We start from the raw sequence: 20,161 nt of genomic DNA on the forward strand, positions 1-20,161 counted from the left end.
AAGATACCTAGTTGGACAGTGATCACGTGGGGGAGTAGGGGAAAACACCGGCAATGTTGGTTACCCGGAATTGGAGAATCTGGCATTCAAGGATTTAAAGATTAAGATTATCTTTATTTTTCACATTTACATCCAAACATACAGTGAAATGCATTGTTTGGATAACCCAAACGTTTGGAATGTGGTAGAACCTGGAGTACCCAGTGGAAACCCATGTTGTCACAGGGAGAACATACAAACTCTTTGCAGACAGTGTTACATATTGAACCCCCAATCACAATCGCTGGTGCTATAAAGTGTTACTCTAACCAGTACACTACCTTGCATATGATTGGGTGCCATCTGTCCAATCAGATACAAGATTTGTTTTTCAAATTTGTGTTTGGCCACAAATAGCAATGGAGAAAGCTAAAGACAGACAGACCAGAGTCTGAGCAGGAAGAAGAATCAAAACTACGCAGCTGGACACTGTTATGGACAGAACATCAATGTGCTAAATGGTCATCGATTATGTTCTTTGTTCCTCTGTTGTAGTGAAGGCCATGTTGAGTGCACTGACTACAGTAGACCAGGGTGGAAGAGGTTCATGTAAATTTCTGCCTCACTTAAAGGTGCCACTTAGGTCCCTGAATGGTGGTGAGGAAGGAGATGAAGCAACAAGTGTTACACTTCCTACAGTTACAGAATAAATTACTAAAGGACAGGGAGGGGAGGATGGGAGGTGATGAGCAGAGCAAGGAGTCACAAAAAGAGTAGTCCATTTGGAAAACTGAAAGGGGGTAGAGTGGAAGATATCACTTTGGATCTGAATGAAATGGTGAAGAACGATATGCTGGGTGGAGGGGCTAAAGGATTAAAGGTGAGGACAAAGGGAATCTGGTGATGGAGATGTGTCATGAGAGCAGACATGTAGGAAATGGAAAGATGTCATGGTGTGAAAACTTGTTTTGTAGACTATCCATAGAGATCATTTCATCACAGTACATCAGTGTCGTAGAATGGAAGAGTAATAGCAGAACTCAGAATAACACACACAAAATGCTGGAGGAACTCGGCAGACCAGGCAGCATCCAGGAAAAGACTACATTTGATGTTTTAAGCCAAAACCCGTTGGCAGGACTCAGAATAATATATTACAGTATTATGGTTGCAGAGAAGGTGCAAGCCCGTGACCGAGTAAATTGTAAGGTCAAGAGTCCACTTTATCATACTAGGGAACCATTGAATGCAGCAGGGTAGAAGTTATCCTTGAGCCTGTTGTATGTGTTTTCAAGCTTTTGTATTTCCCCCTGTAGGAAGAGGGGTCACTGAGGACTTTGATTATACAGGCTGCTTTACTGAGGCAGCAAGAGAAAAGATGGAGTCCATGTAGGGGAGGTTGGTCTCTGTGACGTGCTGCGCTGTGTCCACAGATCTTTGCAGATTTTTGTGGTCTTCAGCAGAGCAAAGTTCAAAGTAAATTTTGTTATCAAAGTACATATATGTCATCATATAAAACCCCAAGATTCATTTTCCTGAGGGCATACTCAGCAAATCTATAGAAAAGTAACTATAACAGGATCAATGAAAGATCAACCAGAGTGCAGAAGACAGCAAACTGCAAATAAATATATATATATATTAATAGCAATAAATAACAAGAACATGAGATAAAGAGTCCTTAACGTGGGATCATTGTTTGTGGGAACATCTCAGTGGATGGGCAAGTGACAGTCGTTATCCCCTTTTGTTCAAGAGCCTGATGGTTGAGGAGTAGTAACTGTCTTGAAACTCGTGGTGCAAGTTCTGAGGCTCTTCTACCTTCTACCTGATGGCTGCAGTGAGAAAAGAGCAGTTGCCATACCAAGCCTTGATGAATCAGAGAGGATGCTTTCTGTGGTACATCAATAAAGATTGTTAAGTTTCAATAGGGACATGCCAAGTTTGACATGTACATGAATAAACAAGCTTTTGTGTCGCCTGGATCACATGTCAGAATCTCCCTAATTCTTTCCTACCTTTCTTCTGCTATGATGCTCCTGAAAATCATTTCCTTGTTTTTTTTTTGTTTTGTCGCTATATATACTTGTGTGGCCTGACATGTTTAAACACTTCTGTGTAACAAAATTTTTTTGTGTGTAATTAGTAGTATTAATGGAAGTAATTTTAGATTGTAGATTAGGGTTCACGATTGGGTTCTCTCTAACTGTATATAGAGGTAGGACTCTTGACTCAACCAACCTCTGCTGATTCTTTGTCAAGATATTTGAGGCACATACACTGTAAAACTTTGTGTTCTTTATCTTAGCAAGATACCACCAATATAAAGAAACTTGCAAATTGCTAACAGGAAATCCACTCCACTTCATGTGACATCACAGCCAATATTTCTGTTGAACTCTTGCACAGTTTGTTTAAGAACTTAATGTCCAACTGAACATCATCCAAAATAGTTTAAGTGTATCTTGGTGTTTAACAGCACTAGCCCTTCAATTTTTAGCACCGTATGGTACAAGTAGTGGAGAATATTTATTTTATTAATTTATAATCTTCAGATTCAGATTTATTTATCACATGTACAGCAAATATAGTGAAATGTGTAACTTACGTTAACACCCAAGGAAGTGCTGGAGGTGGTGGGGTTGGGGGAAGATTGCAAGAGTCACCACGCTTTCTAGCAACAACATAACGTGCCCACAATGTTGCACAGAACACAACAAGTTAGAACACAATTAGCAACAACACCACAACGACAAAACAAACCCCTTTTGTCCCTCCCACCCTTGCACGCACGTAAACACTTGCAATCTCTTGCACACTCTTGCACTCATCTAGCTCCAGAATGGGCCTTCACTCTCTAGTCTTTGGCAATCGAGCTACAACTTCCGGATTTACGATTGAACTTCAGTCTTTGATCTTTGGTATCGAACCCCATCCAAGATGATGGGACCCTGAACTCTGGGTGTGCCAACTGACCAGCCCTTGTGACCAGTTCTCATGTCAGACTGGATTTGTAAATGTATCTCACTCTAGTTTTTAATTTATGCTTTTGAATTGCAGCAAAAGGATACAACACTGAATAAGCGAGGGCGATTTGAAGATTTGATGGAAGAGCGCAGGCAGAGCAGCGATCTGAAATATGCCATGCGATGTTACACTCCAGTGGTTTACAAGGACCTTGTGCCCCGAACACCTAGTGCTCTTAGGAGTGCCGTGTTGAAATCTGATTCTGTGCAATATGTTATCAAGCAGGTATGATAAATGTTAGGATTTAGCTTGATTAAAATTGTGCAACATTAAATGAAATTGTAGCAGTATATTCTATTGATATACTGACATCCCGATCATATAATTGCTTTGCTTTTGACTTAACCTTATGATTGTGGGTTTAGGTACTGAGCTCCACTCAGCAGTGGTAAGAAAAAAATGATAATTATGCAGGGGAATAAACATAGAGAGAACCCACTTGACCCATCATATCTCTGCTAGCTGTTTGGAAAGAAGCGTGAAAATGTGTTCTGTTTGCTTAGAAATATATATTTGAAAATTGGCCAAAATAAAGACAGGTTCTGTTTATTGCATTCAGAACTGTCAATACTGGCATTGGCAGGAATTTCAGGGAGCAGTCAGCTGTCTATCTGGTATCAGAATTGTGAGGATTCTAACATCAGGGAGCAAAACAAAATAACTGTGATAAAGAAAATAATGGCATTAAATGTGAGAAATCCCCATGAGTGAATGTTTTTGGCGTACTAAAGGAATTGATGTGAATGATGCCGATACCATAACTATAATCTGGTAAAATTCTCTCAATCTCTGAACCAATTCATTAGGTATGGATAATTGTCAATATATCACTGTTTTAAGAAAAGTGAATGAGAGATCATACACCACAGTAAACAAATCTGATCGGTTCGTATAAAATATAAAATATTAACTATAACTATATAAGCTATTGAATATAGTTAATCATTCTTTCCAGAACAAGTTTTGTGCATTTCGTTACTCCTCCAATTTACTAGAGAGTAAACAGACCACTTGGAAACACCACCTTCAAAGGTCGTTTACTGTTTACTTGCTATGGTAAAAAACTTCTTGTCAATTCAGGGAAATATCAGAGGATATTGAAAATTGTCTGTGTAAGATGTTGTTGAAATGTTATGTTTTATTTCTAGCTAGCAAAAGAAACTGGTGAATCCATGGATATTATCAGTGATGAAGCAGCTGACATTTTGGAGAAAATGGGCCACAGTCTTCACTTAAGCGTTGTACGATTCTTTGCATTCACTCTGAGCAAAATCTTTAAAGCCCTCTTTCAGAAAGTACATGTAAATGAAGAAGGAATTCAGAAGGTTAGTTCTGTGTTTTGTAATATTGTCCAGTAACACTCTGCAAATATTTCTGCTGAAATTTATTTTTGCTGATATTTAACACTTTGGGGTTGCCCAGGAGAAATATTTTATTTTTTTCAAAAAGAACCCATGTTTCTTTTTTGCATCTATACTTTTTGAAGAATTGAAGAACATGAAGCAAATGTGTTGGGTATGCTTTCATGAATAATAACCGCCCTGTTCATGGTAAGACTCAATAGAAGATCCCACCCCCTCCCCAAAGAGTGATTGTAGTAGAACTTCAGATTCAGTTTCAGAAAGAAACTTTGGTCTGAAACTACTGTCCTAAATGAAATAAAACAACAACAATGGTAAGGATAAGTGGTTCATTAAAGTGGACTAGAGAAGGTTAAAATTATAGATCGGTAGTTTCAGACATTTAAAGAAAAGTTCCATAATTCTGTGCAATGGTTATTCTGGTGAGAAAGAGAAGCTCTTTAGAAGGTTGCATCTTTCCTGGCTGACTATGAAAGTTACAGATGGTATCACTTTGAAAGTAAAGGCATATGATTTGCAAGGATTATTTTCTTGCAATCGGATTTTAAAAATTGTGGAGAAGATGGAGTCATGGAAACGGCCTTCAGCCGACAGTCAACAGCAAACATCTTCACCATTTTCACTTTTCTTCTTGCATCCTAATTAACCCTGTCCCTCTCCATGACCAGTACACAGAAGCCAGTGAACTTACCAGTTTTGGCTTATATGAGGAATCTGGAGAACCGAAGGGCTGTCTATGTGGTGGCAGGATGAATGTGCAAACTGGACGCAGTACCCAAGTGTCAGGTTTGAAAGCAGGATACTGAAGCTATTATATCAAAATGGATTCAGTCAATGGGATGTATTTCTTCCTTTAAGGCACTATACAAATTTTTGATAATTAACATTGAATTCTCTCCCCATCCCTTCAGGTGTTAGGGTCTTGTTATGACCTTCATGCATTTGTCCTTTGTATTTCTCTGCTCTACTGTGAATGCCTGTAAGAAAATAAATCTTGAGGTGACATATACATACTTTGTCTTTGATATGGTGAACGTGCTTGACCCATGCTGAAAATAATGGCCAGCTTCCTCTATACTATTTGGGCAACACCCTCCAATCCTAGGGTCTGTCTTTCCACAATTATAATCTCTTTAGAGCAGGGACTGCCAACCTGGGGTCCATGGACCCCTTGCTTAATGGTATTGGTCCATTGCTTAAAAAAGGCTAGGAACCTCAGCTTTAGAATATCAAAATGTTGCCATTAAGTAGATCAACTTTCCTGTACCATGTTAAATAATGCTCATGGTGCCACATTTTGCATTTTAGTGAACCATTTTTCTTTAAAATATGGCTCATATGTATTAAATAAGGATCTGAGACTGTTAATGTTCATTTTCAGCTCCATCAGGCTATTCAAGAGTATCCAGTTGTTCTGCTACCAAGCCATCGCAGCTACATAGACTTCCTCATGTTGTCATATATAATGTACACTTATGACCTCTCCTTGCCAGTTATTGCTGCTGGAATGGGCAAGTATCAATTTTAATATAGAAACTCTGTGCGATAAAGTTAATTGCTCTTTGAAGAGTGGGATATGGCTCAACTTGGCATGATCTTTATTTCTCATAATCTGTATTTGAACAATTATTCTGCTTCCTCTTCAGATTTTATGGGAATGAAAATAGTCGGTGAGATGCTGAGGATGTCGGGCGCTTTTTTCATTCGACGTTCATTTGGAGGAGATAGACTTTATTGGGCTGTTTTCTCTGAATATGTGAAAACAATTCTAAGGGTCAGTATTGTGTTTACGAGTGATGCTGATTGAGAATCAGATTTATTTATCACATATGCATGAGAACAACATGCAGTGAGATGCAACATTTGCGTTTAAAAACCAACATGCCCAAAGATGGGCTGGGGGCAGCCTGCAAATGTCAGCATAGCAAGCCTGCCATCTTCAGCAGGGCAACACAGATTACAACAAAACAGAACATACTAAGCGATAAAGCAACAACAGCACGACAAACCCCTTTCCTCCCTCCTATCCACGTACACACATACTCAGCCCTCTAACTCCAGTATAGGCCATCTTTAGCCTCCAGTCTCAATGACTCAGTATTCTTTTATGAATACTGTGTTTTGTAATTTGGCCCATTTATTATTGTTATATTAAAATCAAGGTTCCCTTTAAACAGTTACTGGAATGATGTAGACTCTGCATTGTAGAGGCTTTGGCAAGGATTCAGAAGAAGTTTACTGGGATTAGAGTGTTAAGCTATAATGAGAGGCGGGAATATAAGGGAAGTATCAAAGGCTGGGGGGAGAGCTGTTACATGTTTTCTAAAATATAGAAGCATAAATAGTGTAGATAAGATCTTTTCCCCAGGGTAGAAATGGTAACCAGAGAACACTGCATTAAGGTGAGAGGAAAAAATGTAAAGGAGATGTGCAGGGATGCTTTTTTTACACAGAGTGGTACATGCCTGGAATGAGCTGCTAGGAGTAATGGTGTTGTAGGTACAATAAGAAGCATTTAGACAGACACATGAACATGCTGAGAATGGAGGGACATGCAGAAATAGACCTTATTAGAAATGCTGGGTAGCAACTGTTTGGTGAGTACAGTTTTCTTGAAAGGAACAACCAGGACACTAGAATAACAGAGAAAACGTCCCAGATTAACGATTCTGAGATGAGGAGAAACCTCCTTTGAAGGGGATGTAGTGTGTAATGTTGGATCTGTTTCTTTCAGAGCAATGACCCCCCCCCTCCACCCCCCCACCTTAGCACTACGTATTGATATGTTGACTATGTATGCACATTGTTCTTTGTCTCTCTCTTGCTGCAAAGTGAATACACCAGTTAAACGTTCTCCCACGTGTGTGCTTTTATTTAATTGATATGTAGTCTGCACAGACATTACCTAGTGCTTTTAAGTTACCTACCTTGAAGGGCTGAGCAAAGGTTCATTTTATTGTCAAAATATGCATGAATAATACAACTCTGATATTTGTCTGCTCCAGAGAGCTATTAAACACAGAAAGACCCCCATGGGTGTCGATGAAATTTTTATAGGTGCACTGTAGAAAGCATTCTTCTAGGGTACATCACAGCCTGGTTTGCAGTTGTCCTGTCCAAGACCGGAAGAAGCTGCAGAAGATCATGAACACAGCCCAGCACATCACACAAACCAATCTTCCATCCTTGGACTCACTTTACAGCGCATGCTGTCGGAGCAGTGCTGCCAGGATAATCAAGGACAAGACACACCCAGCCAACACACTTTTTGTCCCTCTTCCCTCCAGGAGAAGGTTCAAGAGCTTGAAGATTCATATGGCCAGATTTGGGAACAGCTTCTTTCCAACTGTGATAAGACTGCTGAACAGATCCTGACCCAGATCTGGGCCGTACCTTCCAAATATCTGGACCTGACTTGCACTACCTTACTTTCCCTTTTCTATTTTCTAATTATGATTTATAATTAAAAATGTTATTATATTTACTATGATTTGCACTCCAGGGAGTGCGAAGCGCAAAAACAAATATCACTGTGATTATCGTACGCTCTGGTATCAATTATTTGGTGACAATAAAGTAAAGTAAAGAAAAGATGTCAACACCCTAGCCCCCCCAAACTGTATGAAAAAGAAAGAAAAAAAACTCCTAAATCCCAAAATCCTGCAGCAGAAAACAGTCACTAAAACAATCAACAATCCTCTACACATAATCCCCGACCCCTTCACTTGCAGAAAAGAACAGTGACAGTAGCACCAAATCCCCAACCCCCCACGAATAAAAAATTAACAGGTCACCCACCTACCAATTGACCACAAGAAAGAAAACACTGAAAAAAGGAAGCTGATATACAGTCCAATAATCACATAAATCTTAGAATATGGGAAACATCTTTTTGCTGCATACAAGGAGAGCAGCCGCACCACACTCTTTCTGTAAAGAGTGACTGCTGATCTAGGGCCGAGTACCGTCCACCCGGGACTGAATTGCTGATCCAGCTGCCAGCTGTCTCACACCAAGCCATCACTGACATCTGTGTTCACCTGGATGCTTCAGTCTTCCTCACCGCTTCGAGATGGAGTCATTCATGACCCTGCACTTCGTCTCTGTCCTTTCTACAAGTCAGCTTGTTTTCTTGGACCTTGTCAGCCCCCCATCTCTGATCTCCATGGGGCAGCTTTCCGGACACAGCACAGGATCCTTCAGTCAAGATTTGAATTGTACATCACAGGCTCCCAACAGTTTCCATAAAGGAAATAAGACAAAAAGAACAGGCAGAAGACATGGAAAAGTGAAATAATTGGAAAGATTTGCTATCTAGAAGATGTTCCCCATGAAATCATTGTTCACAGACACCATTTTGACCAGAAATCAATGAATTTTTGTCCATTAAAGAAATCAAGATAAGTGAACTTGACAGGAAAGAATGAACAGACGAGGCCCCTTTTCTCAAAAGGAAAGAAGTTTCAGTGACCCTACTGGCAGTCTTTTCATATAGAAGTTCTGCCATAATCTTATTGAATAGCAAAGTAGGCTCTATGGGCTGCATTACCCGCACCTAGCCTGTTAATTGTGATAATAAGCTTTGCTCAAAGAGCACCAAATTAGTCCCATGATTTGCACATTTACATAGTGAAAAATTTGCATTGTGAGTAACTATTTTTATTAGTTTTGTGTTTATTTATTTGCATAGATTGCTTTCTTTTGCACACTGGTTGCTGATCAGTCTTTTTCACTGATTCTATTATATTCCTTGTTCTACCCTGAATGCCATAAGAAAAAAATCTCAGGGTAGTATATGGTGACATGTAGTTTGATAATAAACTTAATTTTTTACCAGATTTTTACTTCTGGTAAAAATCTTTCTCTGCATAGAAATGATTTGTTTGATTCTAACGGATGCTATGTTTTCACTGCAGTCAAAGCTTCTGTATTAACTTAAAGTTCATTTTTCAGAATGGCGATGCACCCATTGAATTCTTTGTGGAGGGCACAAGAAGTCGTACTGGAAAGTCACTGATGCCAAAATTAGGTGAGTAAAATGGTTTGTTTCTGTGACTTTTGAAATATTTGATCTTGTAATCCTGAATTGTGCAGATTGAAAACATGATGACTTTCATATTTATTTTTATTACCTACTGTTCAGGATACTTACCATTGAGAAAAGGCCTTGGTTACTTGCAGCCCTTCACAATTATCTGCAAGAGATCAGCCCCTCTGTGTACATTCTACCCATCATAACTAAGGACTTTCTCTCCCCCTTCTCCTCTCCTCGTCTACCTATCAGCTCCCCCTGGTGCTCTTTCTCCTTCCCTTTTTCCCATTGTTCATACTCCTTTACTGTCAGATTCCTCCTTCAACTTTTTCCAGCTATCACCTCCTAACTTCACTTCAACCCCCTCCCTCACCTGGTTTCACCTATCCTCCTTCACTTCACCCCACCTTTTTATTCTGGCGTCTTTTCCCTTCCTTTCCAGTCCTGATGAAGGGTCTTGGCTTGAAACATCAACTGTTAATTCATTTGCATAGATGTTGCCTGACCAGCTGAGTTCCTCCAGTACTTGGTTTGTGCATCTGCACATTCCCTTGTGTTTACAATCCAGGTATGTGGTAATGACTCATCACTCACGATAATTGCACCAGAAACCAATCTGAAGCCTCGAAACAATCTATTGCAGAAAAAAATCTACACCGGATTAGCACTAAACCAGTGGTAGAAACAAATAAAGGTGTGGGAAACCGTAAAGTTAAAGATAGACCATGCATGGGAGCACCTGTTTTCCTTCATGCTCGGTAGTAGGGAACTGTATCCAAAATGTTTTTAAGGCCTAGAGTTCATGAAATGTTTGCAAGCTGTCATGGTCTTGCAGCAAAAGGTATTAATAAGCCACCTCTCTTTTTTTTTTATCCCCACCCCAAACCCAATCCTCTTTTTTCTGTCCCTATCTAACTGCCCTCATAAGCTATCAACCCAATAGCATGGTCTCAGCTTGTCAGAAATATTCCCTCAAAATAATGAAGAGTCTTGGCCTAAAATGCCAACTGTCTATTCCTCTCCATAGATGCTGCCTGACCTGAGTTCCTCCAACATTTTAGAGACATAGAATAGAGACACAGTAAAGGGACCTTTGGCCCATCTATTCTGCCTAGTCCCATCAACCTTCACCCAGTCCTGAGCCCTCCATACCCATCCCATGCATGTACCTATACAATTTTTTCTTCAATGTTGAAATCAAACTCACATCCACCGCTTCCATTAGCATTTTGTTCCACACTCACACCACTCTCTGAATAAGTTCTCCCTCATGTTCTCCTTAAACATTACACCTTTTACCCTTAACTCATGACCTCTAGTTATAGTCTCACCCAGCCTCAGTGGGAAAAGTCTGCTTGCATTTACCTGATCGATGCCCTCATAATTTTGAATACCTCTAACAAATATCCCCTCATCCTCCTATGCTCTAGGGAATAAAGTCCTAACCAATTCATCCTTTCCCAGTAACTCAGATCCTCAAGTCCTGACAACATCCTTGTAAACTTTCTCTGCATTTTTAAAATCTTATTGATACTGTTCCTGTAGCTGGGTGAGCAGAACTGGACGCAACACTCTAAATTAGGCCTTACCAATGCCTTGCAAAACTTCAATGGAACATCCCACCTCCTGTACACGATACTTTTATTTCTGAATGCCAAGGTGCCAAAAGCTTTTCTTTATGAACCTATCTACCTGTGATTCCACTTTGAAGGAATTAATGGTCTGTGTTTCCAAATCTGTCCTAACACACTGCTCACCATGTAAGTCTTACCTTGGTTTGTCCTCCCAGAGTGCAACACCTCACACTTGTCTGTTTTAAATTCCATCTGCCATCTTCCAGCCCACTTTTCTAGTTGGTCCAGATCCTGCTGCAAGCTTTGATGGCCTTTCTTGCTGTCCACTATGCCCTCATTCATGGGGTCATCTTCAAATTTGCTTAACCAATTTACTACATTATCATCCAGATCATTGATCTGAATGACAAACAACAATGGACCCAGCACTGATTCCTGCGGCACTCCACTAGTCACAGGCCTCCAATCAGAGTCTCTGGATTTCCAGCATCTGCAGAAGCATGGACATGAGAAAAACTGCAGATGCTAAAAGTCCAATGCAACAGGCACAGAGTGCTGGAGGAACTCAGCAGGCCAAACAGCATCTATGGAAAAGAGTAAACAGCTGATGTTTCGTACTGAGACCCTTCAGTCCTGATGAAGGGTCTTGATCCGAATCATCAACTGTTTACTCTTTTCTATAGATGCTGCCTGACCTGCTGAATTCCTCCAGCAGTTTATGTGCGTTGATCTGCAGAATCTCTGGTATTCAGAAGTCTTTCCTTTGTCCAATCTGTCCCTCCTCTATTCTCTCTAAAACTTCTTCTCTGCCAGTTCTGATGTTCTCTAATCTGAAATATTAACTCTGTTTCTCTTTCCACAGATGCTGTCTGTCCTGCTGAATGTTTCTTGTATTTTATTTTAGATCTCCAGCTTCTGGAATCTTTTAATTTTCATTCACTCCTAGTTGATTTTTTTACAGAACATTTCAGCATCTCTCTATCCATAGCAAATAATTTTTTACACTTCCTTTATATGTGATCAGAAGGTTAATTTGTTTGTAATTGCTTGTGTGACTCTGTGGTATGCAGCTGAGTAAAAACAAATATTTTGGATTCCCAGGCTTTAATTATGAAACTGACAAAGGTGGACATTTGTTTTGATTTTCTGTATAATGTGAATGCACTCTAATAAAAATGTTGCCTGCTTTCTGACAGCACCAACTCTTAATCTCAATTGGCTTGAATTCAGTCTGATTTATCTGGTGTACAGAATGGTGATTTGATATTGGAGTTTGTTTTAATAGGGAAAGGAATGTGCTAACTGACTTCCCCATTTCTCACCCTCAGTTTGTTAAAATAGTTTCTGCCTTTTATTTAAGAAAAAGAGAACTTAGATTAATGAGCATAGTTCACCATGTATGTATGCCTCAAAGAACTGACGTAATGTAACAACTGCTAATTTTATTATTATTAGTTGTACTGCCCATTACACCACTGATGTTTAGGCTAGTTCCTCCACCTCTGGTGGTGTTCCTTCATCATGTCAGTAGCTTCCTCTCAATTTGCGCTGCCATCAGTCATACAAGTCCTGGGTGAAGACTCAGGAATACCGTTGCATTCAGATGCAGAAGGATACTTCATTGCTGTGTCTGTAACAGTCTTGTTTCCCCAGTCAGTGATGTTAGCTCTGAGCTGAACCCCCAAACCTGGAGGACCAGTGGACCTCTCTTAGCCTGACCTCTACCCTTTGACCTGTTTGGCAAGAGTGACCTACCGAGAGCCAAAACATAAAGCCTCAGCTGCAACCAACGGGTCACTGAGATACAGAAGCCTCCAAAGCATGACAAGGTTGTGTCCTCTAGAGGAATTGCTGATTTGTATACAGAAATAAGCTAGAAATGCAAGGATAATGTCCTTAACAATTTTTAATGATGCTTAATAGGTAAATATTAGCTTGTATATCAGGGTACTCCCTTACTCCTCTTCAGCAGAGTGCCATATGATTTATTACAATACATTCAAATAAAAGAGCTAATGGTTTAAAATCTCATAAGAGCTTCAGTGATCAGTACTCCGTCATTATGCAGGGTAAAGATTTTACTTGTCTTTAGAATGGGTAGAGTTTGAGAATGCAACCACAAAGCCACGGATGGCAGTAGTGCAAAGGTTCACTTAAACGTTTTAAATGTTCCTAACACTTGGAAGATAATTATAAATTGGTAACAAAAATATTAACAAAATAGGAGGAACACACACATAATGTTGGAGGAACTCATCAGGTGAGACAGCATCTATGGGGAGGAATAAAGGTTCAATGTTTCAGCCTGAGACCCTTCATCAGACTGCTTGGCTCTAATGCCTGCTGTGTCATCATGATCTCCACTTGACCTTCCACTCTCTGAAGTGGATCTTTCTGTCCTCAGCAAGGACCTTAACATTGTCCTTCTGCACGTCCACCTCAGTGAGTTCTGCACCTGACATGACACTGAGCTCTTCTTCTGTCGTCCTATCTCCGAGGCTATTTCTTTAGCAAGGATTCCCCAAACCCCCATCTCATCAATGACTCCTTCAGCCCTCCTGTTCTTTGTGGACACCCTATTCTGGATCTTTTCCATCACCAACTGCCAAAGAGTCTTCAACCATCTCAATTTCAGCAGTCCAGTCTCCTATTTGAACTTCACACTCCTTCTTTATTCCTCTCCATAGATGCTGTCTGACTTGCTGAGTTCCTCCAACACTTTGTGCTCCTAAATATTTCCAGCAACTGCAGAATCGTTTGTGTTTATGTTTGTAATTTTCAGCATGAAAGTGGCCCAACTATATTTCAAATCATTGCAATATAATTCTATCTTTGCAAGAAGGATATCAATCTGAAGGTTAATTTTGATTTTTAATAAGCAATATTTGATCTGTGGGCAACAGACAATCATTAAATGCTTTTCAACCTCTTAAAAAAAAATAATAATAGTCTTACCAGCATCGTGCTGCTCATGCTTGGATTCCGTGCAGTTCAGACCCAGGCAAACGTGTCTGATAGATACAGTGTCAAGTGGCTGTCAGGTAAGTTCATTATATTTTACTGTATATTTATATTTTAGAACTTGCACTTGCAATGTAAAAGTGAATATTTCATGCTTTAAGCAATAATATTTGTAGACAATTTGTTTTTTTTCACTTTACATTCTTAAAATGTTCTCTCTTACAGGGCTGTTAAACATAGCAATCGAACCTTTTCTGATGGGGGAGGTTTTTGATATGTACTTAATTCCCATAAGTATAAGCTATGAGCGAATCCTGGAGGAGTCCCTCTATGCACATGAACTTTTGGGCGTTCCAAAGCCAAAGGAATCAACTTCGGTGTGTTCATATTTCTTGTTGTAATGTCTCTAATTTAGCTGTTTTCTGGAAAAATAAATGGGAGTTGGTGACCAAACCAGTTTTTCTTTTGTAGGGTTTGCTGAAGGCTAGGAAGATTCTAAGTGAAAACTTTGGAAGCATACATGTTTACTTTGGCCAACCTGTGTCAGTGCGATCCTTAGCAACAGGAATTGTTAGGAGATCTCATTATAATTTGTTACCCAGGTCAGTTATCAATATCTAAAATAGCATGTTAATAAAATATACATCATAATTCTGTGTTGTACAATAAATATTTTACACGTGTTAGTTGTTAGGCGCTTTGTCAGGCTAGACATGAGCCTGGAATAGTGGAACCATGTCAGAAATGAAATGCTATAAAAAGAAGTGATCAATTTTCATTAAGAAAAAAAAGGTAGAATTATAAGCACAAGAAATTCTGTAGATCCTGGAATTCCAGAGCAACACATGCAAAATGCTGGAGGAACTCAACATGTCAGGCAGAGGGGAATGAACAGTCGATGTTATGGGCTGGGACCTTTTTTCAGAACTGGAAAGCAAGGGGGAAGAAGCTAGAATAAGAAGGATGGGGGGCAGGAGGAAGGATTTCAAACTGGCAGGTGACAGCTAAGACCAGGTAAGGAGAATGTGGGTGGTTGGGAAAAAGGGGATGAAGTGAGAAGCTGGAAGGTGATAGGTAGAAGAAGAGGTAAAGGGCTGAAAAAGAAGGAATCTGATGGGAGAGCCCAGTGGGTCATGAGAGAAAGAGAAGGAGAAGGGTTACCAGAGGAAGGAGATGGGCAGGTAAGGAGAAGAGGAGAAAAGAGGTGGAATTAGTAAAACACAACTATGAACATCCCCTAGTGTAATACAGTAAAACAAATAATTTCTGTAACTTTATAACATGGTCAGTACCTGTCCCTGTCCCAGCCCTGGTTTGATTGGAGTACACCAAAGGCAGAAGTGATGCCTACTGGTTCAGTGTGGTAATAAGATCAAAATTAATATGGTATGAATATTCTTTAAAAGTTCAAAACCCTCAATATGCAAAACACTGAGCTCAATACATGTGTACAATCAACTTTTGAGATAAAATTGACTACTGTGACTCTGCTTTTGTGTGTTTATGTTTCTGCCAACTCCAGCTGAATAAGAAGATGCCCAAAGAAAGACCTTTTTAACATAATTCTTTTGAACTTTCAAATAGGCATATTCCACGGAAGCCTTCTGGAGATGTGTACAGTTTTCTTGATACTCTAGGCCATAGAATAGTAGTCCTTCAACAGAAAAATATGGTAATGAGTCCCTGGGTACTAATGGCTACAGTGGTCATCCAGAACCTGCCAGGCCTAACTCTGTCAGATCTAACTAGGCAGACACTATGGCTCAAAGCAATTGCAGAAACATTTGGTGCTTTCATTGACTGGCCAGGTAAGTAAAGGTTTACTTTTATAAAAAATATTTATTGTGAAAACATCCGATGTCCCCAACCCTTACCTGTTTTACCAGGTGCCACATAATAAGTTAAAGCTCCTCATGAAAAATACTGTTTTACAATAACTCATGGATATTTCTTGCCCTCCAGAACTTTACCTAAATTGTAAGGTCTAGCAGATGTGATATTGTCTGGCCCTATTTGCACATTTCCTTTCCAGTCAGGCAGCTACTGCCGACCAAGAACAGAGACAGTGGCTGGTTACTTTGCTAAAACTCCTGCAAAGAGTGCTGATAACCTCTCTTGTGCTTTGCAATGTCTCCCTATGTTACTGGCATATTATTATTGAGAAATGCACGTAACAAGAACACTTTTATCTTGATCTCCAGCTGTAGAGATGATTCACTTTCAATACCTGTAGTCCTTTTCCTTTACATTGGGTAATAATAGTATAATGTGATTACTCAAGTTGAGTATGATGTTCTCCTAAGAGGTTGTCTATTAGTAGGTCTTCAGGTAGTTATACACCTCTGAGACGATCACAATCTGGTAGGGTTTGGAGGCTTGTGTGCCTCAATGAGCCAGAGACCCGTGTTGGCTGGAGTCAGAGCCTTGTCTTTGGCTCTTGGTAAGGTCTCCCATGCCAAATAGGTCAAAGGGTAGAAGCCAGACTAGGAGTGGTCCACCAGTCCTCCAGGTTTGGGAGGTTCAGCTCAGGGCTAATCACCTTGACTGGTCAAAAAAAATTGTTATGGAAACAGCAATGAAAAGTCCTTGAATGCAGAGATGGAGAACCTTCATTGCTGCCCTAAACGTCGTGGTATAATGGGCATTGAAAAAAAAAGGTGGCTGTAGAGAATAATCTGGGATCGTCACAGGACTTAATCCGGAATATTGTGAAGTGTCATCATCTTTTGCCAGCTCCACTGTTGAGTCTTGGTTGGATCATTTTTTGTCTGGAAATTCTGTATTGATCTTTCTACCATGGATGACCCTACCAGGAGCTAAGCTCCAGACATCATCGTTCTCAGGATCACAGGAACTCGAGCTTCTCCAACATGACAAGGTGACGATCCTCAAAGAAGATTGTTTTGGGTATCCCTGTAGACAGTAAAAAGTTTTCTGTTTGCTTGCTGGTCAGGAATTTCAAATACACTAGAGCTCTTTGATGCCATACTCAGATAAATGCTAAATCAAGGGCAATCATCACAATGCATCTCTGGAATTTAACCCCTTAGTCCATGGTGTGGACAAATTTGTAATAGTGACTAGAGAATGGCCTTGAACGTGGTATGGAAACACCAATGCTGAGGAATGGAAAAGTCTACAGAGTGGTGGCTAGAAAGACCTCCCCACCATGGTGCATGTTTACAAGAAGTGTTTCCACAAGAAAGCAGCATCATTATGAAGGACCCACCATCCAGGGCATGCTTTTTCTCACTACTACCATTGAGCAAGAAGTACAGGAACTTTAGGTCCCACACCACGCAGTTCACAAAGTTGTTACCTCAATCTGAACTGATTCCACAACCTCCAGACTTGCTTTACAACTCATGTGCTCAGTATTATTTCTTACTTGCACTATTTTAGAACATAGAACATAACAGCACAGAACAGGCCCTTTGGCTCATGATGTTGTGCTGACCATTTAACCTACTCTAAGATCATTCTAACCCTTCCCTCGGTTTATTTTTTTATCATCCATGTGTCTATCTGAGAGTTTCTTCAATACTCCTAATGTATCTTCCAGTTTGTTGTCTTTGCACATTGGTTGTTTGTCAGTCTTTATGTATAGTTTTTCATAAATTCTATTGTATTTATTTTCCTGTAAATGCCAGTAAGATGATGAATCTCAAGGTAGTGTATGGTGACTTGTACGTACTTCGATTTTTAAAAAAATGACTGTGATTTTGATGGAAACCAAAAGGAGTGTGAGTGAACAGATGATCATAAAGTATCACTAGATGGCTTTTCACCATGTGGCACAGTGAGATGCTTTTCACCACGTAAGCACAGATAAAGTAGCTTGTTAAGCATCTAGAGAACAGATGGGGGTAGTAATAGGCCAGATTAGATTTTTATGGCTTCTCTGAACAGTATGCATGTTGATAGTTTACACATAGTGGTACATGAAGCGTATTAAGTATCGTGAGAGTGCAGTAAGGTACAAATGTTGTAACTTCTGCAGCTAACTTGTTGAGATCAAATACTGTGTTGTTAACCATCTGTCTGCTGATGATTACATTTCAGTATTTTATCATACAGTCTTCAGATGGAGGAATGGTGTATTTTGCAGTGATCAAAAATTGAGACTTTTGAAAGGCATTCTTTTCTCCCTTGTTAAACAAAGAGCAGCACAGTAGTGTAGCAGTTAGCGTAACACTTTACAGTGCTAGCTGTAGGATGAAGGCTCAGTTACTACCACTGTCTATAAGGAGTTTGTACATTCTTCCCGTAACCATGTGCGTTTCCTCCAGTTACTCTGGTTTCCTCTCCCAATCCAAAGACGTATGGGTTAGGATTTGTAAGTTGTGGACCTGCTGTATTGGTGCTAGAAGCTCAGTGCCACTTGCAGGCTGTCCCCAGCACATTCTTGGACTGTGTAGGTCATGATGCAAAGGACGCATTCCATTGCTTGTTTTGATGTAGATGTGACATATGAAGCTAGCTTCTTTCAAATCTCTAATCTCACAATCCAAAGATACTGCTGACAGATTAGAGCAGGGGTCGGCAATGTTTACCACTGAAAGAGCCAATATGGACCCATTTCCCACAGAAAAGAAAACACTGGGAGCCACAAAACCCGTTTGACATTTAAAATGAAATAACACTGCACACAACGGTTTTTTTTGCCTTTATGCTATGTATAAACAAACTATAATGTGTTGCATTTATGAAATTGATGAAGTCCTGCAGAGAAAATGAAATTACATTTCTGCATGCAACAAAAACATTTTGAACTCCGAAAAAAAGACGTTGGGTTGAAGGTTACTCCATAGGTAGCCTACCTTGGATCGAAGAATTAAAAGAAAGCGCGCACTGGCGGGTGTCAGGCATTGGCAGTGGTGATGTATATTAATAGCGATAAAAAACACGTTGTAGCAGTGTAGCACTACACAGAGCGCTAAAATAAAGACACTGCAGTCAAAGTTAACTTTATTCGAATTAAACAGCCTTGATTTAAAGCCTCCCTCAACCCGTCCCCGTGGGCGCGGATGCTCCAAAAGACACGTACTCACAAACCCCTGTAGGCTATCTCCCTTAGCCGGAACAGTGGCTAATTGTGAGCCAGTTCGGATGTGCCAGGTAATGGGGTCTCCACAACGTTTTTAGATTGTACAAGATCACTATAATCTTCAAATTTCGAATTGCATTTCAAAAACTAACAAACCATGGGGAGCCACAGCACAGAGATCAAAGAGCCGCGGGTTGCCGACCCTTGGATTAGACTAACATTTTGAACCAAAATTAAAATCATAGTCATTCTTAAATATTCTAATTTTTAAAATTTTAATCACATTTATTGATATGTTCAACATCAGTTTTTTTGCTTCTATTCCTTGTGTACAGTGAAATAAATGCATTGATAATCTGTGATCTGTTGCAGAAAACGTAACACCTGACAAAGTGATTCGTTCTAATCTGGCCTTACACCACAGTATAGTGAAGACAATCAAAAACCAGGTCATGCTCTGCCAGGAAGACACTCCAGCTAAGTTCACAGTGGAAAAGATTTTCAAGCACACAGTCTCAGTGCTGATGTGTGCTTCCTACAGAAATCAGATACTGCATGTCTTTGTACGCCCTGCCCTGATAGCAATTGCATTTCAAAGCACACAAAGCTGCAGGAGAGGTAAATATGCAATTCTTTAAGAAATATGTCTATCTTTCATCTAAAATGAGACAGTAAGTTTCCTTTCATCTATGGAATGTGGATTTATATCTACAAACTGTGCCCACTTTATCGGGTACCTATTCTCTGTAAACTCTGGAGACATTTGTGGATGAAAATTCCAGGAAATCAGCAGCTTCTGAGATGCTCAAACTATCCCACCTGGCATCAACAATCATTCCACGGTCAAACTCATTTTGATCACATTTCTTCCCAGAACTACAACTGAACCTTTTCACCATGTTTTCATGCTTTTATGCATTGAGTTACTGCTACATAATCGGCTGATTAGATATTCATAGTAACAAGCAGGTGTACCTAATAAAGTGGCCACAGATTCAAAGAAGGTTGTCACTCTGCTGGCATTGGGAATCATTGTTTAAAAAATTCTATAGACTTTCTATTCTAGGCATTAGTCATAGAAATAATGATGCTGAACTCCACAACAAATGTAAGAGTGCAGGTTAATTAGTATTGTTCAGGTGTCAGAAGAGAATATGATCTTCCTTGTGCTTGACCTGAC

General features: G+C 39.9%; 1 protein-coding gene across 1 annotated transcript in view; it reads left to right on the plus strand.

Annotated features, from left to right (window-relative positions):
* The window catches only part of gnpat (glyceronephosphate O-acyltransferase), a 36,566-nt gene that overhangs the window by 2,064 nt on the left and 14,341 nt on the right, over window positions 1–20,161 (plus strand). The window contains exons 2-10 of the mRNA XM_059982206.1: window positions 3,040–3,231; window positions 4,155–4,331; window positions 5,749–5,878; window positions 6,014–6,141; window positions 9,321–9,396; window positions 14,160–14,311; window positions 14,406–14,536; window positions 15,519–15,742; window positions 19,354–19,599. Coding sequence (XP_059838189.1) covers window positions 3,040–3,231; window positions 4,155–4,331; window positions 5,749–5,878; window positions 6,014–6,141; window positions 9,321–9,396; window positions 14,160–14,311; window positions 14,406–14,536; window positions 15,519–15,742; window positions 19,354–19,599 — 1,456 coding nt within the window. The remainder of the gene's footprint in view (window positions 1–3,039; window positions 3,232–4,154; window positions 4,332–5,748; window positions 5,879–6,013; window positions 6,142–9,320; window positions 9,397–14,159; window positions 14,312–14,405; window positions 14,537–15,518; window positions 15,743–19,353; window positions 19,600–20,161) is intronic.

Source organism: Hypanus sabinus, chromosome 10 (genome assembly GCF_030144855.1).
Source record: "Hypanus sabinus isolate sHypSab1 chromosome 10, sHypSab1.hap1, whole genome shotgun sequence".
Taxonomy (NCBI): Eukaryota; Metazoa; Chordata; class Chondrichthyes; order Myliobatiformes; family Dasyatidae; genus Hypanus; species Hypanus sabinus.